A 17,706-nucleotide genomic window follows, 5' to 3' on the forward strand; every position below is an offset into this window, starting at 1 on the left:
GCCTCTTACTTCATGCTGTCACCGGTCGCACTTCTCTCAGCTGCTTCAAAATCGGGTTATGTGATCAACTGAATACAGTTCGTGTTGCCAGCTCGGCTTGTTTACAAGTTATAGACTTGGACAGCGCGACCAAAATCCATCGGAGATACTCCCAGACAATGAGTCCGATGTGGTGTAGTGGCTAACATTACACGCTCTCAAAAAGATCCGTGTAGCCCGGGGTTCGATTCCCCGCATCGGAGTGAGTGACTATGTCTTTTTTTGTTTTTTACTTCTTTTTCCATTCGGTCCGCGAACGGCTGATTCGAAGCGACTGTCTGTCGTCTGCAATTCCATCTGCGTGCTGGGAGTGGCGTGCACAACGCTGTGTGTGTGGTCTTGCTTTTTACTTTCTCGGATTCTACTCACCGCCATGACTGATGCGGCAAAAAAATTTCAACGGCTCTTGTTCGTTGTTTCTAAACCCCATTCATTCCCACCCAGAAAGTCAACCTTGGGGCGGTAAACTACCCCGAACAGCCCCCGAACAGCCCCCCGAACAACCCCGCCAATTGGTGACAGCGGGTGCCTACAGATCATCCCATCAAAGAAAGCTTCCCAAGCATTACGCCCTAGCTTGACAAGCAAGTCCGGTCCAGCGGGTGGCTCAATTAGTCAATCATACCTCCAACGCTCAGCTCTTGATTTCTTTTCCCGCCCTCTACGCCGCAGAAGAATGTTCTCGTTCATGTCGCTGCATGGAGCCATGGCCAAGACTGGTAAACGGCACCCCTCGTCCGCCTCGTTGGGTAATTAAGCGGCGGGGCGAGAGGGTTCGTTCGGTTCCTGGGCGGTTGGCGTTGGCTGTTCAACATTCCTACACGTCTCCAGACCGCGACATCGCCAGCCATCTTTCGTTATGTGTGTTTGGCGTCTGTCTCCCTCTCCCCTCCCCCTCTCGAAGGATCACTCCATTCCTGGTGATGGATGGTCCGACTCGAACGGTCGACAGCCCCATTTTGCCAGGTCGCATGCCGGCGGATGGATCCCCAGACTAGAGGTTTCTGCCGTTCACATAACGCGTTCACATAACGTCACGCCAAGCACCGCACCTCGTATTTAGACTTCTAGATCTCCTCAGCCGCGCTAGCGGTAGCCGTTGAACAATTGGACGTGCCGTACGATATATATTTACATTGATCGAGCCGCCCGTCGTGCTTTCGGTTCGTTCTGCGTCACCCGTCATAAGCCCGCCAGCCAACGGACACATCAGCAACCTCAATATCCCCCAGCTCGAGCCGATACTAAAGGAGGTCACGCCACCCAGATATATCACCACCAAGATGCTGCCAAACACCATCCTCGCCCTCTTCGCCGGCACCGCCGCTGCCGCCGCGGTGAGCAGCAGCAGCAGCCGCAGCCGCAGCACCATCAGCAGCGCCGACTCCTGTAGCACCCAGACCGTCTGCGCCGACTACGTCAACGCCTGCGGCCAGATGTACGGCGGCTGCTTCTCCGCCTGCACGCCCTGGCCCACCTTCACGCCGCCGCCCTGCACCCTCAACACCATCAGCACGAGCACCACCGGCGCCCCCGCCACCACCATCACCTCGGCGCCCTCACCCCCCTCGGTGAAAGCATCCAGCACCAGCACCAGCACCGGTGGTCTCCCCTGCGCCGGCAGCCGCCTCTGCGCCGACCACGTCCGCACCTGCGGCACCACCGCCGTCCTCACCTTCGGCGGCTGCTACCCCGCCTGCTCCCCGAGCCCCCTCTACACGGCCCCGCCCTGTCCCACCGGCGCGCCCGACCCGGGCGTCACGCCCCCGCCCGCCGCGGGCAAGCCGTGCAACCGCAGCACCGCGTGCCAGGATCTGCTGCGGACGTGCGGGACCTCGACCGTCCTGACCTACGGAGGGTAAGTTTTCGATTTTAATCTTATATGATTAATTAATTGCTGCTGTCGTCATATTGTGAAACACGTTCGGTCTTGCTAACCCCCATGATTAGCTGCTGGCCGGCTTGCTCGCCCAAGCCTACCTTCTCAGCGCCGCCTTGCCCCACCTCGGCCCGTACTTCGCGCAGAGGATACGCCTAATTAATGGCGGCTTTTACAAGCCCCGGACATTTCCGTCCGGGTCTTTACGTGTCGTTAGCCACATAGCTGTTGGCCGTAGCATAATGCCCCTTGACAGCCAATACCTAAAGTCGCTCCTTTTTAGCTGAACCATAATATCATCCCCATATTCAAGGTCACGTTCGTTGCAGTAACCCTAGCCTATGGCGTAGAATATGTGAAAGACGACATTGCATCAGGAAATAAAAACAAAAACGAGTGGTCGCAGTTTTTAACCAGCCACCGGCACTATTTAAAAAGATGAAAGTGGAATGTGATTTAGTTCATTCATAACGCGATCCAGGATATCTTGCGAAACGCTCCAAATATACAAAAAACGCCATGGGCCTCATGAAAGAGACCACTGCGGGTATCCCAGCCGCTTCGAGCCCAGACAATTCTAAGAAATAGGTAGGACCAGATGCCTTGCATGTGTTGCTTTTTTCTTCTTTTTGCACATGCACCCCTGTTGGTGTTTCCATGTTGTTGTTGTTGTTTCATTTCTTTCTTCATTATCATACGTGTGGCGAGATTGGTCTTACAGCATAAGAGCAAAGAGACCAGCCACGACACCAATGGGTGCCATGGCGTTGGGCACGGCAGCGGCGGTGACGACGGGGACGCCGCCCGTGGAAGTGGGCTTGATGCCGCCCGTGCTGCCGGCGACGGTGGTCTTGGAAGGACCAGTGGGGAAAGGAGCGGCCGACGACTTGGTCGTGGGGACTGCGGGAGGCGGGGGCGGGACCGCCGCGCTGGAAGAGCAGGCGCAGGGCTGGGTGACGGTGGCGGTAACAGTCACAGGCGCCGCGGCAGGTGGGGGTGCGACGACCGACTGCTTAGGAGGAGTAGCAGGGGCGGCGGGCACAGAGGCAGAGGCAGTGGCGGCGGCGGATGAGCTGGCGGCCGGGGGAGTGTTGTGCTTGGAGCCGCCGTTGGGGGGCGGGGGCATGCAGTGGAACGACTTGAAGAGGTCGCCGCCCTTGGTGAGGGTAGAGACGACGCCCTCGCCGAGGCTCGAGGCGGCCGTCTTGGCCTCCTGGGGGCAGTTGCCGACGACGCCATCCATCAGCTTCTTGGTCTCCTTGCCGATGCTCTGGAGGCCGCCCTGGATGACGTTGCAGAGCTCCGACTGCTCAAACTGCGTCTTCTTCTTCTCAAAGTCGCTGGCCAGGCCCTGGCCGATGGTGTTAATGCCTGACATGAGGGGCTGCAGGCCCGAGATCTCCTTCAGCGTGATCTCCTTGCCGGACTCCTTGAGCGACGAGGCGCACTCCTTGATGGTGGAAACGAGGTGTTCCGTGTCAGTCTTGACCTTGGACGCATCGCCGCCGTCGAAGGCCTTGATGGACGTGTCGAGCTGCGACATGGCGCCCGAGACGGAGGTGATGAGGTCCGAAACGGAAGAGGCGTCCTCCTGGGGTGTCTTGGTGGGAGGGGCAGCATCGCCAAAGGTGGCGATGGTGCCAGTGGCCATGGCCACAACGGAGAAAAGAGTAGAGGCCCTCATGATTATGACTTAGGACTTAGGGAGATAGATATGGAGGTAGGTAGGTAGGTATAGCGAACGTGAAATCGATGGTGATATGAACCGGACGGTGGTGTTGTCGAACGAGTGACTTGACTTTATAGCACTTACACGTACAAGTAGATACTTGGGTTGGACTGGCAAGATGCTGTAGCGAGAGAGGGAATAAACTTTTGGCTATCGGAAGCGGCTCTGCTTTCTTTATAGACTCGTTCGGCGAGGACCGAAGGAGGGAGGGAGGGAGGGGCAGCGCAGGGGCGCCGAGCCACACGCCCTCCGATGCTATGCCATCTTGGCTTGCACGATGATATGCCGACCGCGATCTTAGCTGACTGGGCAATGCATGAAGGGTGACTGCACCCTTGACGTCAACCCCACCGCCCTGTCGTCATTGCAGGATGGCCAGCAACCAGTCGACGCCCATTCAGGGTCAGAAGGTGGTGAGTCCTTGGTCAGGGCTGCGTTTCCAGGGACTTGGCAAACATGATTAAGGGACGGAAACATTGTTTCCAGATCCCTGATGTCCTAGTAATGCATGATCTTGGCAGAAACTCTGTGGATAGGTTAGTTCAGAGAACAAGCAGTCATCGGGGCTGATGTGGGATGTTTGGTTTGTGCAGAGCAGCGCGGACCTGGAAGATTGGTGGGAGAACGGGGCAGTGAGAGAGGGGGTAAGGGGGGCTGCTTGAAGAGAATGGATGCGTGGCAGGCATCATGATGGGACGATTTCTAGGGAGGCCTGGCAGAAGCACTGGGATCGACTCAGTCAGGCGCTTTCTCCATCACGGAGGTGACGGCTCGGCAATGACCTGACCAAGAAGCGTTCCGTGGTGCGCGATGGTAATGAATATCATGGGATGGACTGGATGAACCAAGACCAAGAAAGCAACGGTCGTCTCAAGAGCCGGCCGGTTTCGTCCAGTCGCACACGTCAAGTGGCATAGCATTGCGAGCATAGCGTGCCGTTGGGTGGGCGGGTACCTGGCGTGCCTGGCAACGAAGCCTGGTTCTGGAGGGTCGGAGGCGCTGTGCGGTACGTGATTCGTTCGGCTAAATTAGCTGGGCGGGAAAGCGGAGGCGCCCGCGCATAAGAGACGCTAGGATCGTGAAACTACACGCGTTTGAGGCATTGCACCCCAGTCTCCCGTCACAACCCTGCACAGGCTGGATCGACCAAGGAGAAATCTACACGACCAAGGGGAAATCTACACGACCCCAGATCCGTCGTCGCCAACAACGCTTGACGTAAAGACTGGATGTGAGGCTTGGAAGATTTGCATTCAGACCCTCATTGACCCTGGATGCTGGTGATAGTTGCTCCATCAAAGATCGGCATCAGCTCGCTGGTGATCCGTCGCCGGTGGATCCGTCCTCTAGCTTTTTGGGATTGACTGGCCAAGAGAGAAGAGGCGCTGTATTTAGCATGTTTGACTTTCAACGGCATCCTGACTGGCAATGACCACCAAGCCAGCCTGGACTGTGGCTTTGAAAGACTTGGTCCTGTTGGATGCCACGATGCGAACAAGCCTCTGCTTTTGCCGAGAATAATCCGCGGAACACACACGTGCGCCTGCTCGCTTCCGTAGGGTCGGTCTGTGTGGTTGGCTAGGGATGGCATGATGGATACTGGCCCTTTCATTTACGCGCTGGGCAGAAACGCTTGTGCTGCTGAAACAGGACTCGTGGTCGGGCTGCAGGTTTCGGCTCTTAAACGGAGGCGAGTTGTGATAGCATGGACATTGCTGCGTTTGCCGATTGCGACCCCGCCATATGTATGTAGAGCATTTGATGCTTCGTTTCCCGTTGCAGGCCATCGTTGCTCCTTTGCATGCAATATCTTCATCAGGTATTGGGCAATTGCATTCCCGCACTATGACCGACCGACCGACAAGGACGTGTCGAGTCAGGACATCGAACCATGCGCCTATCAATAGAAATCGCAGTCGAGGTGATTGATGGTCAAGCTTTTTGCAGGGACCATGGAAATCCTGCATCCTAGGAGCCGGCTGGAGACAGGACAAGATGGACGGCAAATCTTTCAATGCTTGACTTTCGATATTGTTTTCCAACCTTAGGTTGTGCAACGGTCGGCGTACAAGTGCAGGTGCAGGGGGGTTGGATTGGGTTGGGTTGGGCTTGCCTTGGTAAAGGACTGTAAGCAACACTTAGGGTGGTTGCTCTTGCCTGTTTTGCTGCCAGCGGCAGTCTTCTGGGTAGTCCTTGCCTGTGCCGCTTGAGCCAATGCTAATTTTGACCACTGACACAGCAGCAGCGGCAACCGCCCACAATCACGCATGCAATCTTGCAGGAGCACCAGACAGCATTCGCTGGCAAACTGCACATCTCATCGGAAGCCGGGTCAGCACACTATCTCTGTCATCAGATCATATCTACCATCCCGATCAAGCTTGATGTCATTCTTTCATCATCACAATCTACGGCCAATCGTGTCCCGTGTCCGTCGAGTGGTGATAGTTGTAACACTCTCTCGGCTTACCCGCGGCTGTCCCGCAACAGACCTCTGTCGTCGCTTTCGCCCACACGCCTCGGCCAAGAACCGTCAAGCGTCGTCAAGCGTAGTCAAGCGTCGTCAAGCCCGCTTGCTCAGTATTCCAGCCAATCGAGCCCGCCAACGCTCAGCCAGACGCGCAATGATGCAAAAATGATGGGCTATGCTAACTCTCAGTACACCGGGATACTGGATCCGATTGGCCCCCAAAGTCGCCCGTTTGCTGTCCCCGGGCACATAACCCCGAGCACAACAGATTCTCTGACGCCCCTAAGCGGACGCTTGCAGCCGGCGTCCTGACTTACATAATGCAACGTTATCGCCTGCAAATTGCTGAGATTCCGCTTGGGTTTCCTATATAACCGTCCTCGGCGCAGCTTCACGAGCGGAAGTCCCTTCTGAAGTTCCTTTAGAGACTCTTCTTACCCTTCCCACATTGAATTAGGCAACGGCATGTGGTAAACAGGATGAGACGACCAACGAGGTGGCAAGGCCATGACTCGTACTACACATTATCCCACTCCCTCCAACAAATCCCGTTCCTCTGTTGGCCGCTCCGTGCCTGCCATTCGTTGCGGGATCAGCAATGCCGACTCGACCCGGGTCAATAGTGCGCGAGCTGACTGGCTGCAACTTACGTTTCCGTGATAAGCACCTTTCGTCATTTTTTCCTCTACACTGCTCATTTATCGCACCGCAGGTCTCAGCCAACTTCTCCCAGCAGCTTTAGTCTGCTAATCTGGACAGAGGTAGCGTCACACCGGCAGACTGCGGACGCCATGGTGATTTGTGCCCGCGATCCGTCGTGCATCGGAGTCCACACAGATGGCTTTCAACATGAGCCCTGGTCGATAGGACCTCCCCTAGCCGAAGCAGGCTGTCCCCCCCACTGTTACATCTGCTGGGCTTCACCGGCGCCTCTCAGGCTAATTCGAGAGATGTAGCCGATGCAGAGAGCGCGATGTCCGGCATATCTGCAGCCATTGTCCGCGCGGGGGATCCCCTTGGTGGGCTCTCATTGGCCTCTACCGCATTCAATGTAACGACGTCTCCGGAGCCCCTTGGTCTTTGATGCAGACCGGTCATCTATACAAGATTCGAACCAGACGCACGGTTGAGCGAAGATATGTCACCAATGCCTGATGTGTCTGAGCTAATGCCTTGAGCGGTGAAGATCTGGAAACCATGCCTCGAAAATGGCTACAGTGATGTCATGGTCAACAAATATCATGGATCGAACTGGTGTCCTCGTGGTCAGTTCAAACTCGGCAGATGTCATGCAGGGACAGCAGCTATTCTACCCTTTTGTGGCTTTCAACTGCGTACATACTGAAGCGCCACCAGCCTGGCCCGGCCGAACAATCTAGAGATCTTGGCGCCATAGCCGTGGGACCACAATAATGGACTCGATCTCGGGAGCTGCCAACTACTGTGACCGCCTTTTCGTTTTGAGTGCCCAATCTTCAGCAGCCCAAATCCTCGAGGTATAGAGTTTTCGGGCTAAAGGAAACCATCAAGGCTGGATCGAGAAGATAGGGAAATATATGATTTGGACAATATCGATATGCATTGATAGCAAGCCACCAGCAACATTTATGAAGCTGGGAGCTAGCCGACATGCTGGATACTTCCCCCAAAGATGCTTTGGATACTAGATGAGCTGCAAACGCACCCGACTACTGACTCTTGGGCATTCTCGTATATATGTCGAGAATAACGCATTAGCTAAGCCATGTCTCATCACGTATGCAACACCATCCTCACCCGACCTCCAGCTCTAACCTTGCCGACAGCATCGATCCCCAAAGAGTGACAGGCATTCCCACCGGGGCCATGCGTCAAAGAACTCAGGCAGCTCCAAATCTTCCGGGGCCCTCCCCTGTCGATTTTTATTTACCGTAACTGAGGTTGGGTACGCCGCCAACGCCGTACCTTGCTACGACACCTTGAATAATCAGCTGCCGCCCCAGTACTATCAAGAGTTCGGACAAAGAATACCTGGCAAGGTATTCCGCTACAACAACGGTGACATCAACGTCGCCCCTGGATTCGCCGTTAGCCCCGGGAGACCGTACTACAACCCCGATGATGAGACTCCTTGTCGCCCCAGCACGATAGGGTACTACACAGACCGGATGCTGAACGACGATGGCGAGGTCGTGAGGCTGACCGAGCGGACCTGGTTGCCGCTGCAGTCCTACTCTACGGCCACCATGTTCAACTGCGGCCCCTTTGCCCCATGCCTCTTCAAGCCCGGGGATGCGAGTGATCAGGGCGATCCCATGGCTCGCGAATACGCTTTCCGCATGATGCATTTCACCAACGAAGGCGGCGTCAGTAGGGTGAGCACCAATGGGGGCATCCGCAAGGTTGCCGGCAACAATCCCACCTGGGTCGGGTCCCTGGTCCCCGAAACCTACAACGACAGGAAGACCGGACAGACGTCCACGGGCCTGGGCGGCGAGTTCTGTCTACTCATAGCGTTCATGGCGCTGACGCAGCCCCGGGGCCAATGCGACAGACCTTTCATCGAGGCGAGGTGGGATAGGAATAGGTGGACTGGGAGAAGAAACCCCACTGGCTGTAAGTATATTACCTACAAACGAAACATTCTAGAGGTACGTTCATCTTTGGACTCTATCTCAACTTCGTTCAGGGACGTACGACACCGACGAGCCGCGTGGCGTTGTGGTGGAGATCGCCCTTGAGAAGCCTGACGACAACGGAAAGATGCTGACGGGAAGCAACTGGCATGAGATTGAGAACTTGGAGTGGTTTGGCATTGCTGTGAAAGAGTTATGAAACTTGTGGTTGAATGGGGCTATCAGATCCTGTGGTTGCTGTTTTGGGCTTAATAAAGTCATGTTATTTGATAAGGGGTGATTGATTTCCGGATGACTTCTGTCCCCGTTGAGGTTGCCGAAAAAATAGGTCAACTGGTTCATGAGCTACGAATATTATATTTTTTTATTGCATTTCGACTTAATTCATTGTTACCAAAAACGAAACTTCTTGCGAGAGGTACTGGGTCGTGCGCCATTCCGAGCCATTATCATCATTGTGGCAGTGCCATATTCAACGTTCCCTCTCCGTTTTCAGCCTCCCTTCACCCGGTTGGTTAGATCCTTGACAAGGTATACGAGTCCGTACAGATCCGTCACATCAATAAAGACTTTCAATGCCTCTACCGACAGCGGGGCTTTCTGGCTTAGTTCCTCGTCCATTTGGCGTACTGCCATGTCTAGGCTGCGCCGTTCGTATTCCGCCACCCACATGAGGTCGTCCTTCATCTTCTGCACTAGTACAGGGACGTCGCCCGGTATTACACCGTGATGGGTCGCCGAGTTGGTAGTGGTGGTGGTGGGGGAATCATTCTCCTGGGTGACGATGCCATTGCTGATGCCGACGTTGCCACCATCTCCTTGCTGACCACCATGGCTGCTACGGAGGGAGTGATGGAACTCGGGGAAGTTCAGCGAGTTCAGATTTGCCTCTTCCGTGTCCCTCTTTAGCGAGGCGAAGTCGTTGTACATGCGGCACATACTGGCCAAGTGGCGGCACAGGTCTTCGGCAACGTAGGCCATCCTGGCGGTGGCGAATACGTTTCGGGGGTGTTGCGAGGGTGAAGAATACAACGATGACGGTTTCGCAGCAAGGAGACAGTTGAAGAAGGTCCATGCCAGCGGGCATGAGGTGTGGTCGGCCGACGTGGTGCGGACCCAGCGGTAAAATGTTCGCGAGGGACATTGGTACTCCGACGGCGGAGAATACGGTGAGGGCTCTCCGTTTGGAGCAGGTCGGGAAACGTTCATTGTGCATTTCTGATCGCGAAACTGGCGGTTGGCTCGTGCCTGAGCTATGTGCGCCAGGAGAAAGGTTCGGAACTCGTCGACAACCCCCCTCTGACAGAAGATGTGTACCGCGACGCGGCCCAGAATCGAACTGATATCCTCGAACGCCTGCTTGGACCCGTTGGCAAGTGTCTCGGTGAGTTTTGCCAATTGTATACGAGGAGAGGGAGATCCAAGCGTCTGGTTGGGGCTATGGTCGTGGCAAACCTGCATAATACATGCCTCGATGAACGAAAAGTCCCACGCGTCGTCCTTCCTCTCTATGATGGACTCCACGTACTGGTCGACTTGGTAGACCACCATGGACAGCACCATCATCTCGTGCAGATCCAAGAGGCTAAGAGAGCTCCTGTGGCGTGAGTGGCATGCCATCCAGATCAAGGCAGTCATGGGCAAGTATTTGTATTTCCCTTCTTCCATGGCGGGGAAAAAAAAATCACGACAGTGGCGCTGGAGGCCTAAGAGGGCATAGCAGGCTTGCACGTCTGCGAGCTTCAAACTCCAGCGGTAAAACTGCGTGCTGGTGCGTTGAATCATGGCAGTGGCTGCCCTCATTCCGCAAGACACCGGCTTGGGCAAAGCAAATCTCCCAAGACCGGTATGGAGGCTGTCAGGTCTAGTAGTTGGAATAATTGCAGCCATCGCTGCGATGCAATATGCCTCGGAAAGGGCATCCGAAGCAAAGGTGACTTTCTCAATCCATAGGTGACTGCCCCGTTTCCATTCATCTCTGTGCTGCCGGAGATATTCCTTGCCATTGTTGATGGCGTTTTGTAGTGAGTTGTCATCAAGACTTTGGACCCAAGGCAAACCTGCAATAGATGATAGAGCCAGTAGAGCATATGCTGTGACTTCATTCATACTGTCCCACGATCTATCAGAATGCTGGTGGGCCAGAGTCTCTGCAAGGATCTGGCATGAGATCATAGGAATCTGTTCTTTCAAGAGTGGATTGGCCTCATGAACAGCATTCCCAGCTACGTCTTCGCCTTCAGCATTGCACAACAACGCAAATGCTTGGACAAGAAGTATTTTCCAATACATTTCGTTCCTGTGCTACGGTTTGGGTCAGAACAGCTCGATGATGAGGGGCTCAATAGATCAAGTGGTAACTATCCCATTTATCTTTGACACTGCCCCTAAAGGCCTCATGGCAAAGGAAGCTCATTGCTTTGGTGATTTGCGGCACGTAAGTCATTTTCCGCTCATCTTCCAGGCCGAGCGAGCATGTATGAATGTTGCAATTGGCGCTGAAACTGGAGTTTCGCTCTCCATTATATGTCTTGAAGTGTATTTTGCTCTCGTATGTGTCAATCATAGGTTGAACAGAGGCATGCTTCCCAGCGTAGCGTAATGCAATTAGCGCTCTGGCAGTGTCGTCCGAGTCCGCAAGCGTTGAGGGTGCTGTGTAAAGGCTCTTGGTAAGCTTGGGTTCTCCCCCCGAAAGATCGTTTGTTGCAAGGAATGTTCACTTACCGAATCCGGCAGTACCTAACTGTGAATTGAGTGTATCTTCTAGAAAGCGTGTGATAGAACGTGCTTCCGTCTCGGTTACAGGGTAGCCTGCACCCAACAAAGTCGTAAGAGCCCGTGTCCATTCAGCTGTCAGTACGTTAACTCGGATATTTGCCACACAGAAGTACTGTATGGCCATTGAGCTTACCCAGGATGCTTCAAATACAGTCGTGGGCCAAGCGCTGGGAACACCCCCGTCGTGTGGAACCCCACGATATACAACATTGCGCAGATAAAGCTCGGAGTCGTCGTCCCAGCTGGAAACATGCATCAAGTAAGCTGCTGTGGACGAAGGCGATCCCATCATCGACCCGTTCTCATCCTGGAAGCCGCGAAGTCGATCGAACTCAGCGTGCCCGATGAAAGCCTCGAGAGAATGCAGCATGGTGGAGGGTGCTTCGTACAGAGAGGACATTGAGAGCACTTTGCGTTTAGCATCGTAGATCGCTTGTAATTCCTTTTGTTGGCGAAAAACCAACTCGACGCCAGCCAGCTGTAGCAGAGAGAGGTGTTGCACCATGAGCATCTCGAACCCAACCTGGTCACTACCGAGGACGTCCCACTGCTCCAGCATCTGCTGGAGGGCAAGCGCAGCTTTGCGACTTCGAATCTCCCAGTCATCCTGCGTAGGGCCAACTTCCAAGTGCCTTCGGAGGGCCAACAGCCCAGCGGCCGTATTCAGGATGCCGTCGGCCGGGGAAGCAAGCGGAGAGCGCGGAATGGCCCGAGGCGAGGCCCTTCAACCGTTGTGTCTGACATTCTTGATGACTGCAAGTACCGATAATGTACCATATGTGTACGAAATACTTTGTATATTGATGCAACATGAACTGCATGACCCTCAATGGAACCACGCCGGTGGGGGCGGTGTAAGCCCATGCCTGTCGGGCTGTTGGATGTGTCCGGACCCGCAGATCACTGCTTACCAACTAAATGCGCAATCAAGGGGCGGGGGTAGGGAATTGCGACTCCTTTGTTTGATGCAATGTAAACCTAAGCCTGTGTAACCTCCGGGTGCAGGGTCCTTTTCTCCCAGCATCAAGAGCTTTCTTTACGCATCAGTGACAGTTGAAAAGCCGACGCAGCCAACTCAAGTCGTCCTCCACAATCCAACAACATTACTCTTTACCATCGTCAGTCACCTGTGTATCAACCACAACTAAGATGCTGCCTCTTCGCGTATGGATCACCCGCAAGTAAATCATCGCGGAAGACATAATAGACCTGGCACTTACTGACTTACTCGGTGAATGCTAGCCCCGGGTCCGAACCTATGGAAGGCAAGTTTGATCAAGACAGGCCAGATGTCCCAGGCCTTGAGAAATTCCCACAAGTGCCACAAGTGGCCTGGATATTTTGACATTCTTCTCTACTGATAGGTCATCTTCGTGATGGAAGAGCTTGGGATTACATATGAAGTCACGTCCATTAAGTTCGACGACGTCAAGAAGAAGCCTTTGATTGACATCAACCCCAACGGTCGCGTGCCAGCCATCGAGGACCCCAATACTGATGTCACCCTCTGGGAGTCGGGTGCTATTCTCACGTACCTGATCTAGCAGTATGACACCAAACAGTCCTTGACCTATACGGCCCTTGGTGACAAGCACCACCTCAATCAGTGGCTGCACTTTCAGATGAGCGGACAGGGCCCTTACTACGGCACCGCCGCCTGGTTCGTGAACCTGCACCCCGAAAGGGTCCCCACCGCCATCGATCGCTACACAAAGCAAGTCACCCGCGTCCTCGGAGTGCTCGAGGGCTGGCTAGATGGAAGGAAGTGGCTGGTGGGCGACAAGATGACGTTCGCCGACATGGCCTGGGCGTCCTGGAACGACCGGGTCGACACAGCTCTCGGGGTGCCGGAGCCGCACAAGTTCGACGGATTCCCCGACATCAAGGCCTGGCACGACCGTATGACGGCGTGCGCCTCGTGGAAGCGCAGCATGGAGCTCCGCGCCCGGCTCATGGACGAGCAGGGACTGCAGTGGAACGGCATACCCAAGGGTATCACATCGTTCGCCGAGTATGAGGCCATGATCAAGGCTGGGCAGGATACTAGCCCTAAGGAGTGACCTATCACCTAGTTACATGTTCAGCGCAGGAGAGGTTCGCTAGCGTCATCTCCGGCAGGGCTTAGATAAGTTTCAATGGGTACACAAGTACACTATAGTTGATCTTTGACAATCCGTCTACTATCAATTTCGGTTTGCTGCAATCAAGAGGGATAGAAGAAAAGATAAAACAACATTAATTTGCTAGCTCCGTCCCAGCTTCTCACAAGCACTACCCTAAACATCCATATATATATATATATATATATATCTCAAGATTGGAACACACCTGCTCTAAATGAACGGATACTTGCGTGTGTCTAGTCCCAGCGAAACTGGGGCACAAATAAAGTCGAGTCTACATTACATCCTCAGGCTTTCCAGCATTACTTGGCGGATCTGCTGCCTTCACTGTCCGTTTCTTCGTGCTGGTCCATCTGCAGCAAGCTACCAGCGCGAATGAGATGCCTGGGGCTGCGGCAGGAATATACTAGTTTATTAACACAGCAGCAACGGAAGGGATGCATGGACACGGGCACTCTGGAAAACACCATCATGGGAATTGACACAAAACCCAACACAGAGTATTGACTGGCGCACGCGCGGGAAAGTGCCATAATAATAAGCTCCAACACGAAGGAACGTATCCTCATTTTCCTGTCCTTGACTTTCTTCGGTCAACAATCAACTATACAGTCTAACGTCGTGCAATGACATGATACTTGGCAACGTGACGGATATCCCTTCGTTGATCGGTCTGCACCTAATACTCGGTTCCTTTATGGAAACTTCCACTTTCATGGATACTCCCTTTGTTTTCGAGTAAACCATATTCGCCTGGTCGAAACGGCGTTTCCAACCCGCACAAGACGAAGGGGATGATGATGGTTGAACAAGACCACCATGGAATACAGCAATGCTTGGAACGTGGCCTCCTTGATAATTTATATCCAACCGTGAAAGAGAAAAGAAGCTTTGGTGGAGTGCGAATGAAGCCGAGTGGCATGTTGTCAAGGGCCTTGCTTCAAGCCAAATATGAGGTGCAAGGCATAGGCACGCCGGCTGCACCATATCCAGCGACACCTTCCTCCCCTTCTCCCCCTCTGCCGCTGATTGATGCTTTTCACGCAGTTTATGGGTCATGTGGTCTCATAAAGTAATCTATGTTATGAAATCCAAGTCGACTTCGGAAAGTCGTCGATCTTAGAGCTTGCAAGGCTTGCCTAAACCACTACTACTTTCCCAACACCGCCCGCAACGCCAGAGACTCAATGCTCTTCACCCCACCCCCGTCATCGAGGTGAAACACGAACTGGTCGAGCGGCATGGACGCGTAAACAGCCGTGGTCTGCCCGACCCACGTCCCGCAGTTGGTCGAGAACATGTCGGTCGCGTGGTCAGTCGCGCCCCGGTTCTGAATCATGGCCTTGAACGCCACCTTGCGGGAGCCGTCGTCGTTGCGCTTCTCCAGCCCCGTCGGGTACAGCCGCAGCGAGGGCTCCGTCACGTTGTAGTTGAGCGTGTACCGGATCGCCACGGGGACCATGTCGGTGCCGTTGCTGACCCAGCGGTCGATGCCGAGGCCCGGGCGGCCGGACTCCGTGCTCAGCACGATGCTGCTGTTGAGCGACGCGCTGGCGTTGGCGCTGTAGGTCCCCCGCGTACGTCACGTCCGCCTCCATCCGCGCCGCCTCCTCGAGCGCGGGGACCAGCGTCTCCCCGATGGTGTCCGCCATGTCCCAATTGGCGTTGCCGGGCCACCCGCCCGCCAGCAGCGCGGTGATGCCGACGTCGTAGTCGGGCAGCAGAATGATGAGCGACTGGTACGCGTTGATGCTGCCGGCCTTGTTGTAGGCGTCGGTGATGCGGCTGCTGCTGCTGGTAGAAGAAAGGGGGATCCGCTTTAAGCCCCAGGGGTAGCTGACCCCCTCGCGCAGGTCCGACGTCAGGATCGCGGGCTTGAGCCAGCGCCGCGTCTGCGCGCTCGGGATCAGCTGGCTGCGGAGGATGGCGCGGCCGAGGGCGGAGAGGTCGTTGACGGAGGAGTACATGTTGCCTGTACTGTCCGACGAAGGAGCCGTCAATCAATTTTTCTGCCACCAAATTGGGCACAAGGGAAGGAGTGAGTGGGTTCAATGACTTACGGACTCGCCTCACCCAGACTGTAGTTCCAACCATCCTGCTGCCCGCTCACGATGATGCCCAGGTTGTCGGGCGGCTTCTGGTAGTACGTATGGCCCAGCCCGAGCTTGTCGATGACGTCCGACTGCACCATATCGGCGAACTTCTTGCCCGTTATGGCCTCGAGCACGTACGCTAGGATCTGGTAGCCGACGTTGGAGTAGCCGACCGTCCACGATGTGCTGAAGGACGGGGGCACGTTTCCGAGGCCATCGAAGAGTTCTATTGGGAAACGAGAACTGCATTAGCTTGTGGAACGCTATCGCTGGAGGGAGCCCGATTGAGGAAGGATGGACTTCGGTGTCAAAACTTACGGTTTCGATTGCATAGAAAGTACTCGCCACAGATGGGGGTTTCGTTGACAGGGGCCGGCGGGAAGCCCTGGGATTCGAGGACGGTTTGGTTATTTTCTTGTGTCAACTCTCCAAGCAGTGCATCTAATAAGACGAAGGACATGTCGCGTTAGCTTCGCAATGGTCCGCAATATTCGGCTCATCAATCTGGACTGACAGTCTCGAACGATACCCGCCGTGTGGCTCGCGAGCTCCCCTAGCGTGATGCTTGCCCAGTCCACATTCATTACCGGGTCGTACTGGTATTTGTCGGCCAAGAGCGCCAGCTCCGGCACGAACTTGGTGACCGGCGTGTTCCAGTAGCCGTCGCCGGCCTCGACGAGGAAGGTCAGGATGGTGAAGATCTTGGTCAGGCTGCCGAGGCGATAGATTGTGTTGCCGTCGACCTCCTTGACGCCGCCCGTGTTGGAGGTCGCGAGCGAGGGGGCGCTGTGGTGGTACTCCCACAGGGGACTGCTGCTGTTCCCGTCGGATACTGAGAAGACCTGGACTGACCAGGATGTGCCATTGGGGTTGTTGGCGCGGTCTTGGTCCCGTGCTTTGAATGTTTCGGTCAAGTTGGCCAGGACGGACTTGAAGGTCTCGGAGGAGGCGAGCTCCGTCGGCTTGGGAAACGCTGGTCCTGGGAAGGGGCAGTCTGGGGCTGCTGCTGCGACGAGTCGCAATAGTGGCCATAAAACCAAAGCGGCCTTCCGTATGCTCGTAGGTATCTTCATCCTGGGCTGTCGTGATGCCTCGTGTGTCCTGGGAATGTTGTCATCGCATGGCCGACTTCAGATCTTATTCAAATACAAGATAAAGGGGCTAAGCTTCTGATATTGATGGAAGCAAGGTACGGGATAAACGAGCTCAGGACTTGATACCCGGTTGAGTGAAATGTCATGTACGCGAGATCCGGTAGAACGGGGCGACATGAACCGAAATGTGCTCTTTAGTCAGGGCTCGCAATGCTGCACCAGGAACGCCATTTGCCCATCCCCGAAATGAGCTTTGGTACCGAGGCGTGCTGTAATCTGTGCCATATAGAAGCGCTGCATTGCTGGTGCGACGGTGCCAATGGCCATGTTGGCGGCTGAATGCGACGACCCAATCGGTACTCAGGCTGCGGTAGCAACCGTCCGTTAACACAGCTGCTATAGGTTTATTGGAAACCGACTAGATATTGAAGGATGGTGAGATCAATCAAAATGAAAATACATCAATACCACAGATATGGCTTATGCAGGTTAACGTGCATTCAGGGCAAAAGCTTGTTCATCCAGTACGCATGACCTTGAGCGCCTTCGAACAGATCATATGATTTGATTTGAATGTGATCCCGTGGATCATAGCTGACAGGTGCAATGGCCCCGGGAAACTAGGCCAGGCCAGAAGAGAATGGGTAAGAGAACTCAACCAACTATCTCATGTCGTCTGGTTATATCGCAAAGCTGCCTGATAAAACGTGGCACACATTTTGAACTGCAACTGGTGATTCGCTATGTGGTGGATTAGGGGGTCCGCCAAATTTGCCTGCTTTAGCCTTGGTTAGGAGGTGACACGGACGTAATCACAATGGGCGATGAGGCGATATTATACAGCTTATATATACAGTCTCGTACAGATCAGCGCCGTGGCCAATTG

The 17,706-nt window shown here is 54.6% G+C and overlaps 6 protein-coding genes across 6 annotated transcripts; 3 read left to right on the top strand and 3 right to left on the bottom strand.

Annotated features, from left to right (window-relative positions):
- Window positions 1–1,322: 1,322 nt before the first annotated feature.
- PG986_000501 (uncharacterized protein) lies at window positions 1,323–1,901 on the top strand (the record flags this gene model as incomplete). The annotated part of the gene is made up of 1 exon (XM_066836723.1): window positions 1,323–1,901. One exon carries the CDS (start codon window positions 1,323–1,325, stop codon window positions 1,899–1,901), a length of 579 nt encoding a protein of 192 aa, XP_066705616.1.
- A 732-nt stretch (window positions 1,902–2,633) lies between these two features.
- Window positions 2,634–3,602, bottom strand: PG986_000502 (uncharacterized protein; the record flags this gene model as incomplete). The annotated part of the gene is made up of 1 exon (XM_066836724.1): window positions 2,634–3,602. One exon carries the CDS (start codon window positions 3,600–3,602, stop codon window positions 2,634–2,636), a length of 969 nt encoding a protein of 322 aa, XP_066705617.1.
- Window positions 3,603–7,861: 4,259 nt separating this feature from the next.
- PG986_000503 (uncharacterized protein) lies at window positions 7,862–8,931 on the top strand (the record flags this gene model as incomplete). The annotated part of the gene is made up of 3 exons (XM_066836725.1): window positions 7,862–7,873; window positions 7,923–8,712; window positions 8,786–8,931. 3 exons carry the CDS (start codon window positions 7,862–7,864, stop codon window positions 8,929–8,931), a joined length of 948 nt encoding a protein of 315 aa, XP_066705618.1.
- Window positions 8,932–9,224: 293 nt separating this feature from the next.
- PG986_000504 (uncharacterized protein) lies at window positions 9,225–12,331 on the bottom strand (the record flags this gene model as incomplete). Its single annotated transcript, XM_066836726.1, has 3 exons — window positions 9,225–11,036; window positions 11,644–12,232; window positions 12,285–12,331. The coding sequence occupies 3 exons, from the start codon at window positions 12,329–12,331 to the stop codon at window positions 9,225–9,227; spliced, it is 2,448 nt and encodes an 815-aa protein (XP_066705619.1).
- Window positions 12,332–12,886: 555 nt separating this feature from the next.
- On the top strand, window positions 12,887–13,570 carry PG986_000505 (uncharacterized protein; the record flags this gene model as incomplete). Its single annotated transcript, XM_066836727.1, has 2 exons — window positions 12,887–13,009; window positions 13,055–13,570. The coding sequence occupies 2 exons, from the start codon at window positions 12,887–12,889 to the stop codon at window positions 13,568–13,570; spliced, it is 639 nt and encodes a 212-aa protein (XP_066705620.1).
- Window positions 13,571–14,783: 1,213 nt separating this feature from the next.
- PG986_000506 (beta-lactamase/transpeptidase-like protein) lies at window positions 14,784–16,799 on the bottom strand (the record flags this gene model as incomplete). Its single annotated transcript, XM_066836728.1, has 5 exons — window positions 14,784–15,168; window positions 15,215–15,610; window positions 15,694–15,952; window positions 16,045–16,167; window positions 16,241–16,799. 5 exons carry the CDS (start codon window positions 16,797–16,799, stop codon window positions 14,784–14,786), a joined length of 1,722 nt encoding a protein of 573 aa, XP_066705621.1.
- Between the last annotated feature and the right edge of the window lie 907 nt (window positions 16,800–17,706).

Source organism: Apiospora aurea, assembly GCF_038362705.1.
Source record: "Apiospora aurea strain CBS 24483 chromosome Unknown utg000001l_segment0_segment0, whole genome shotgun sequence".
NCBI lineage: Eukaryota > Fungi > Ascomycota > Sordariomycetes > Amphisphaeriales > Apiosporaceae > Apiospora > Apiospora aurea.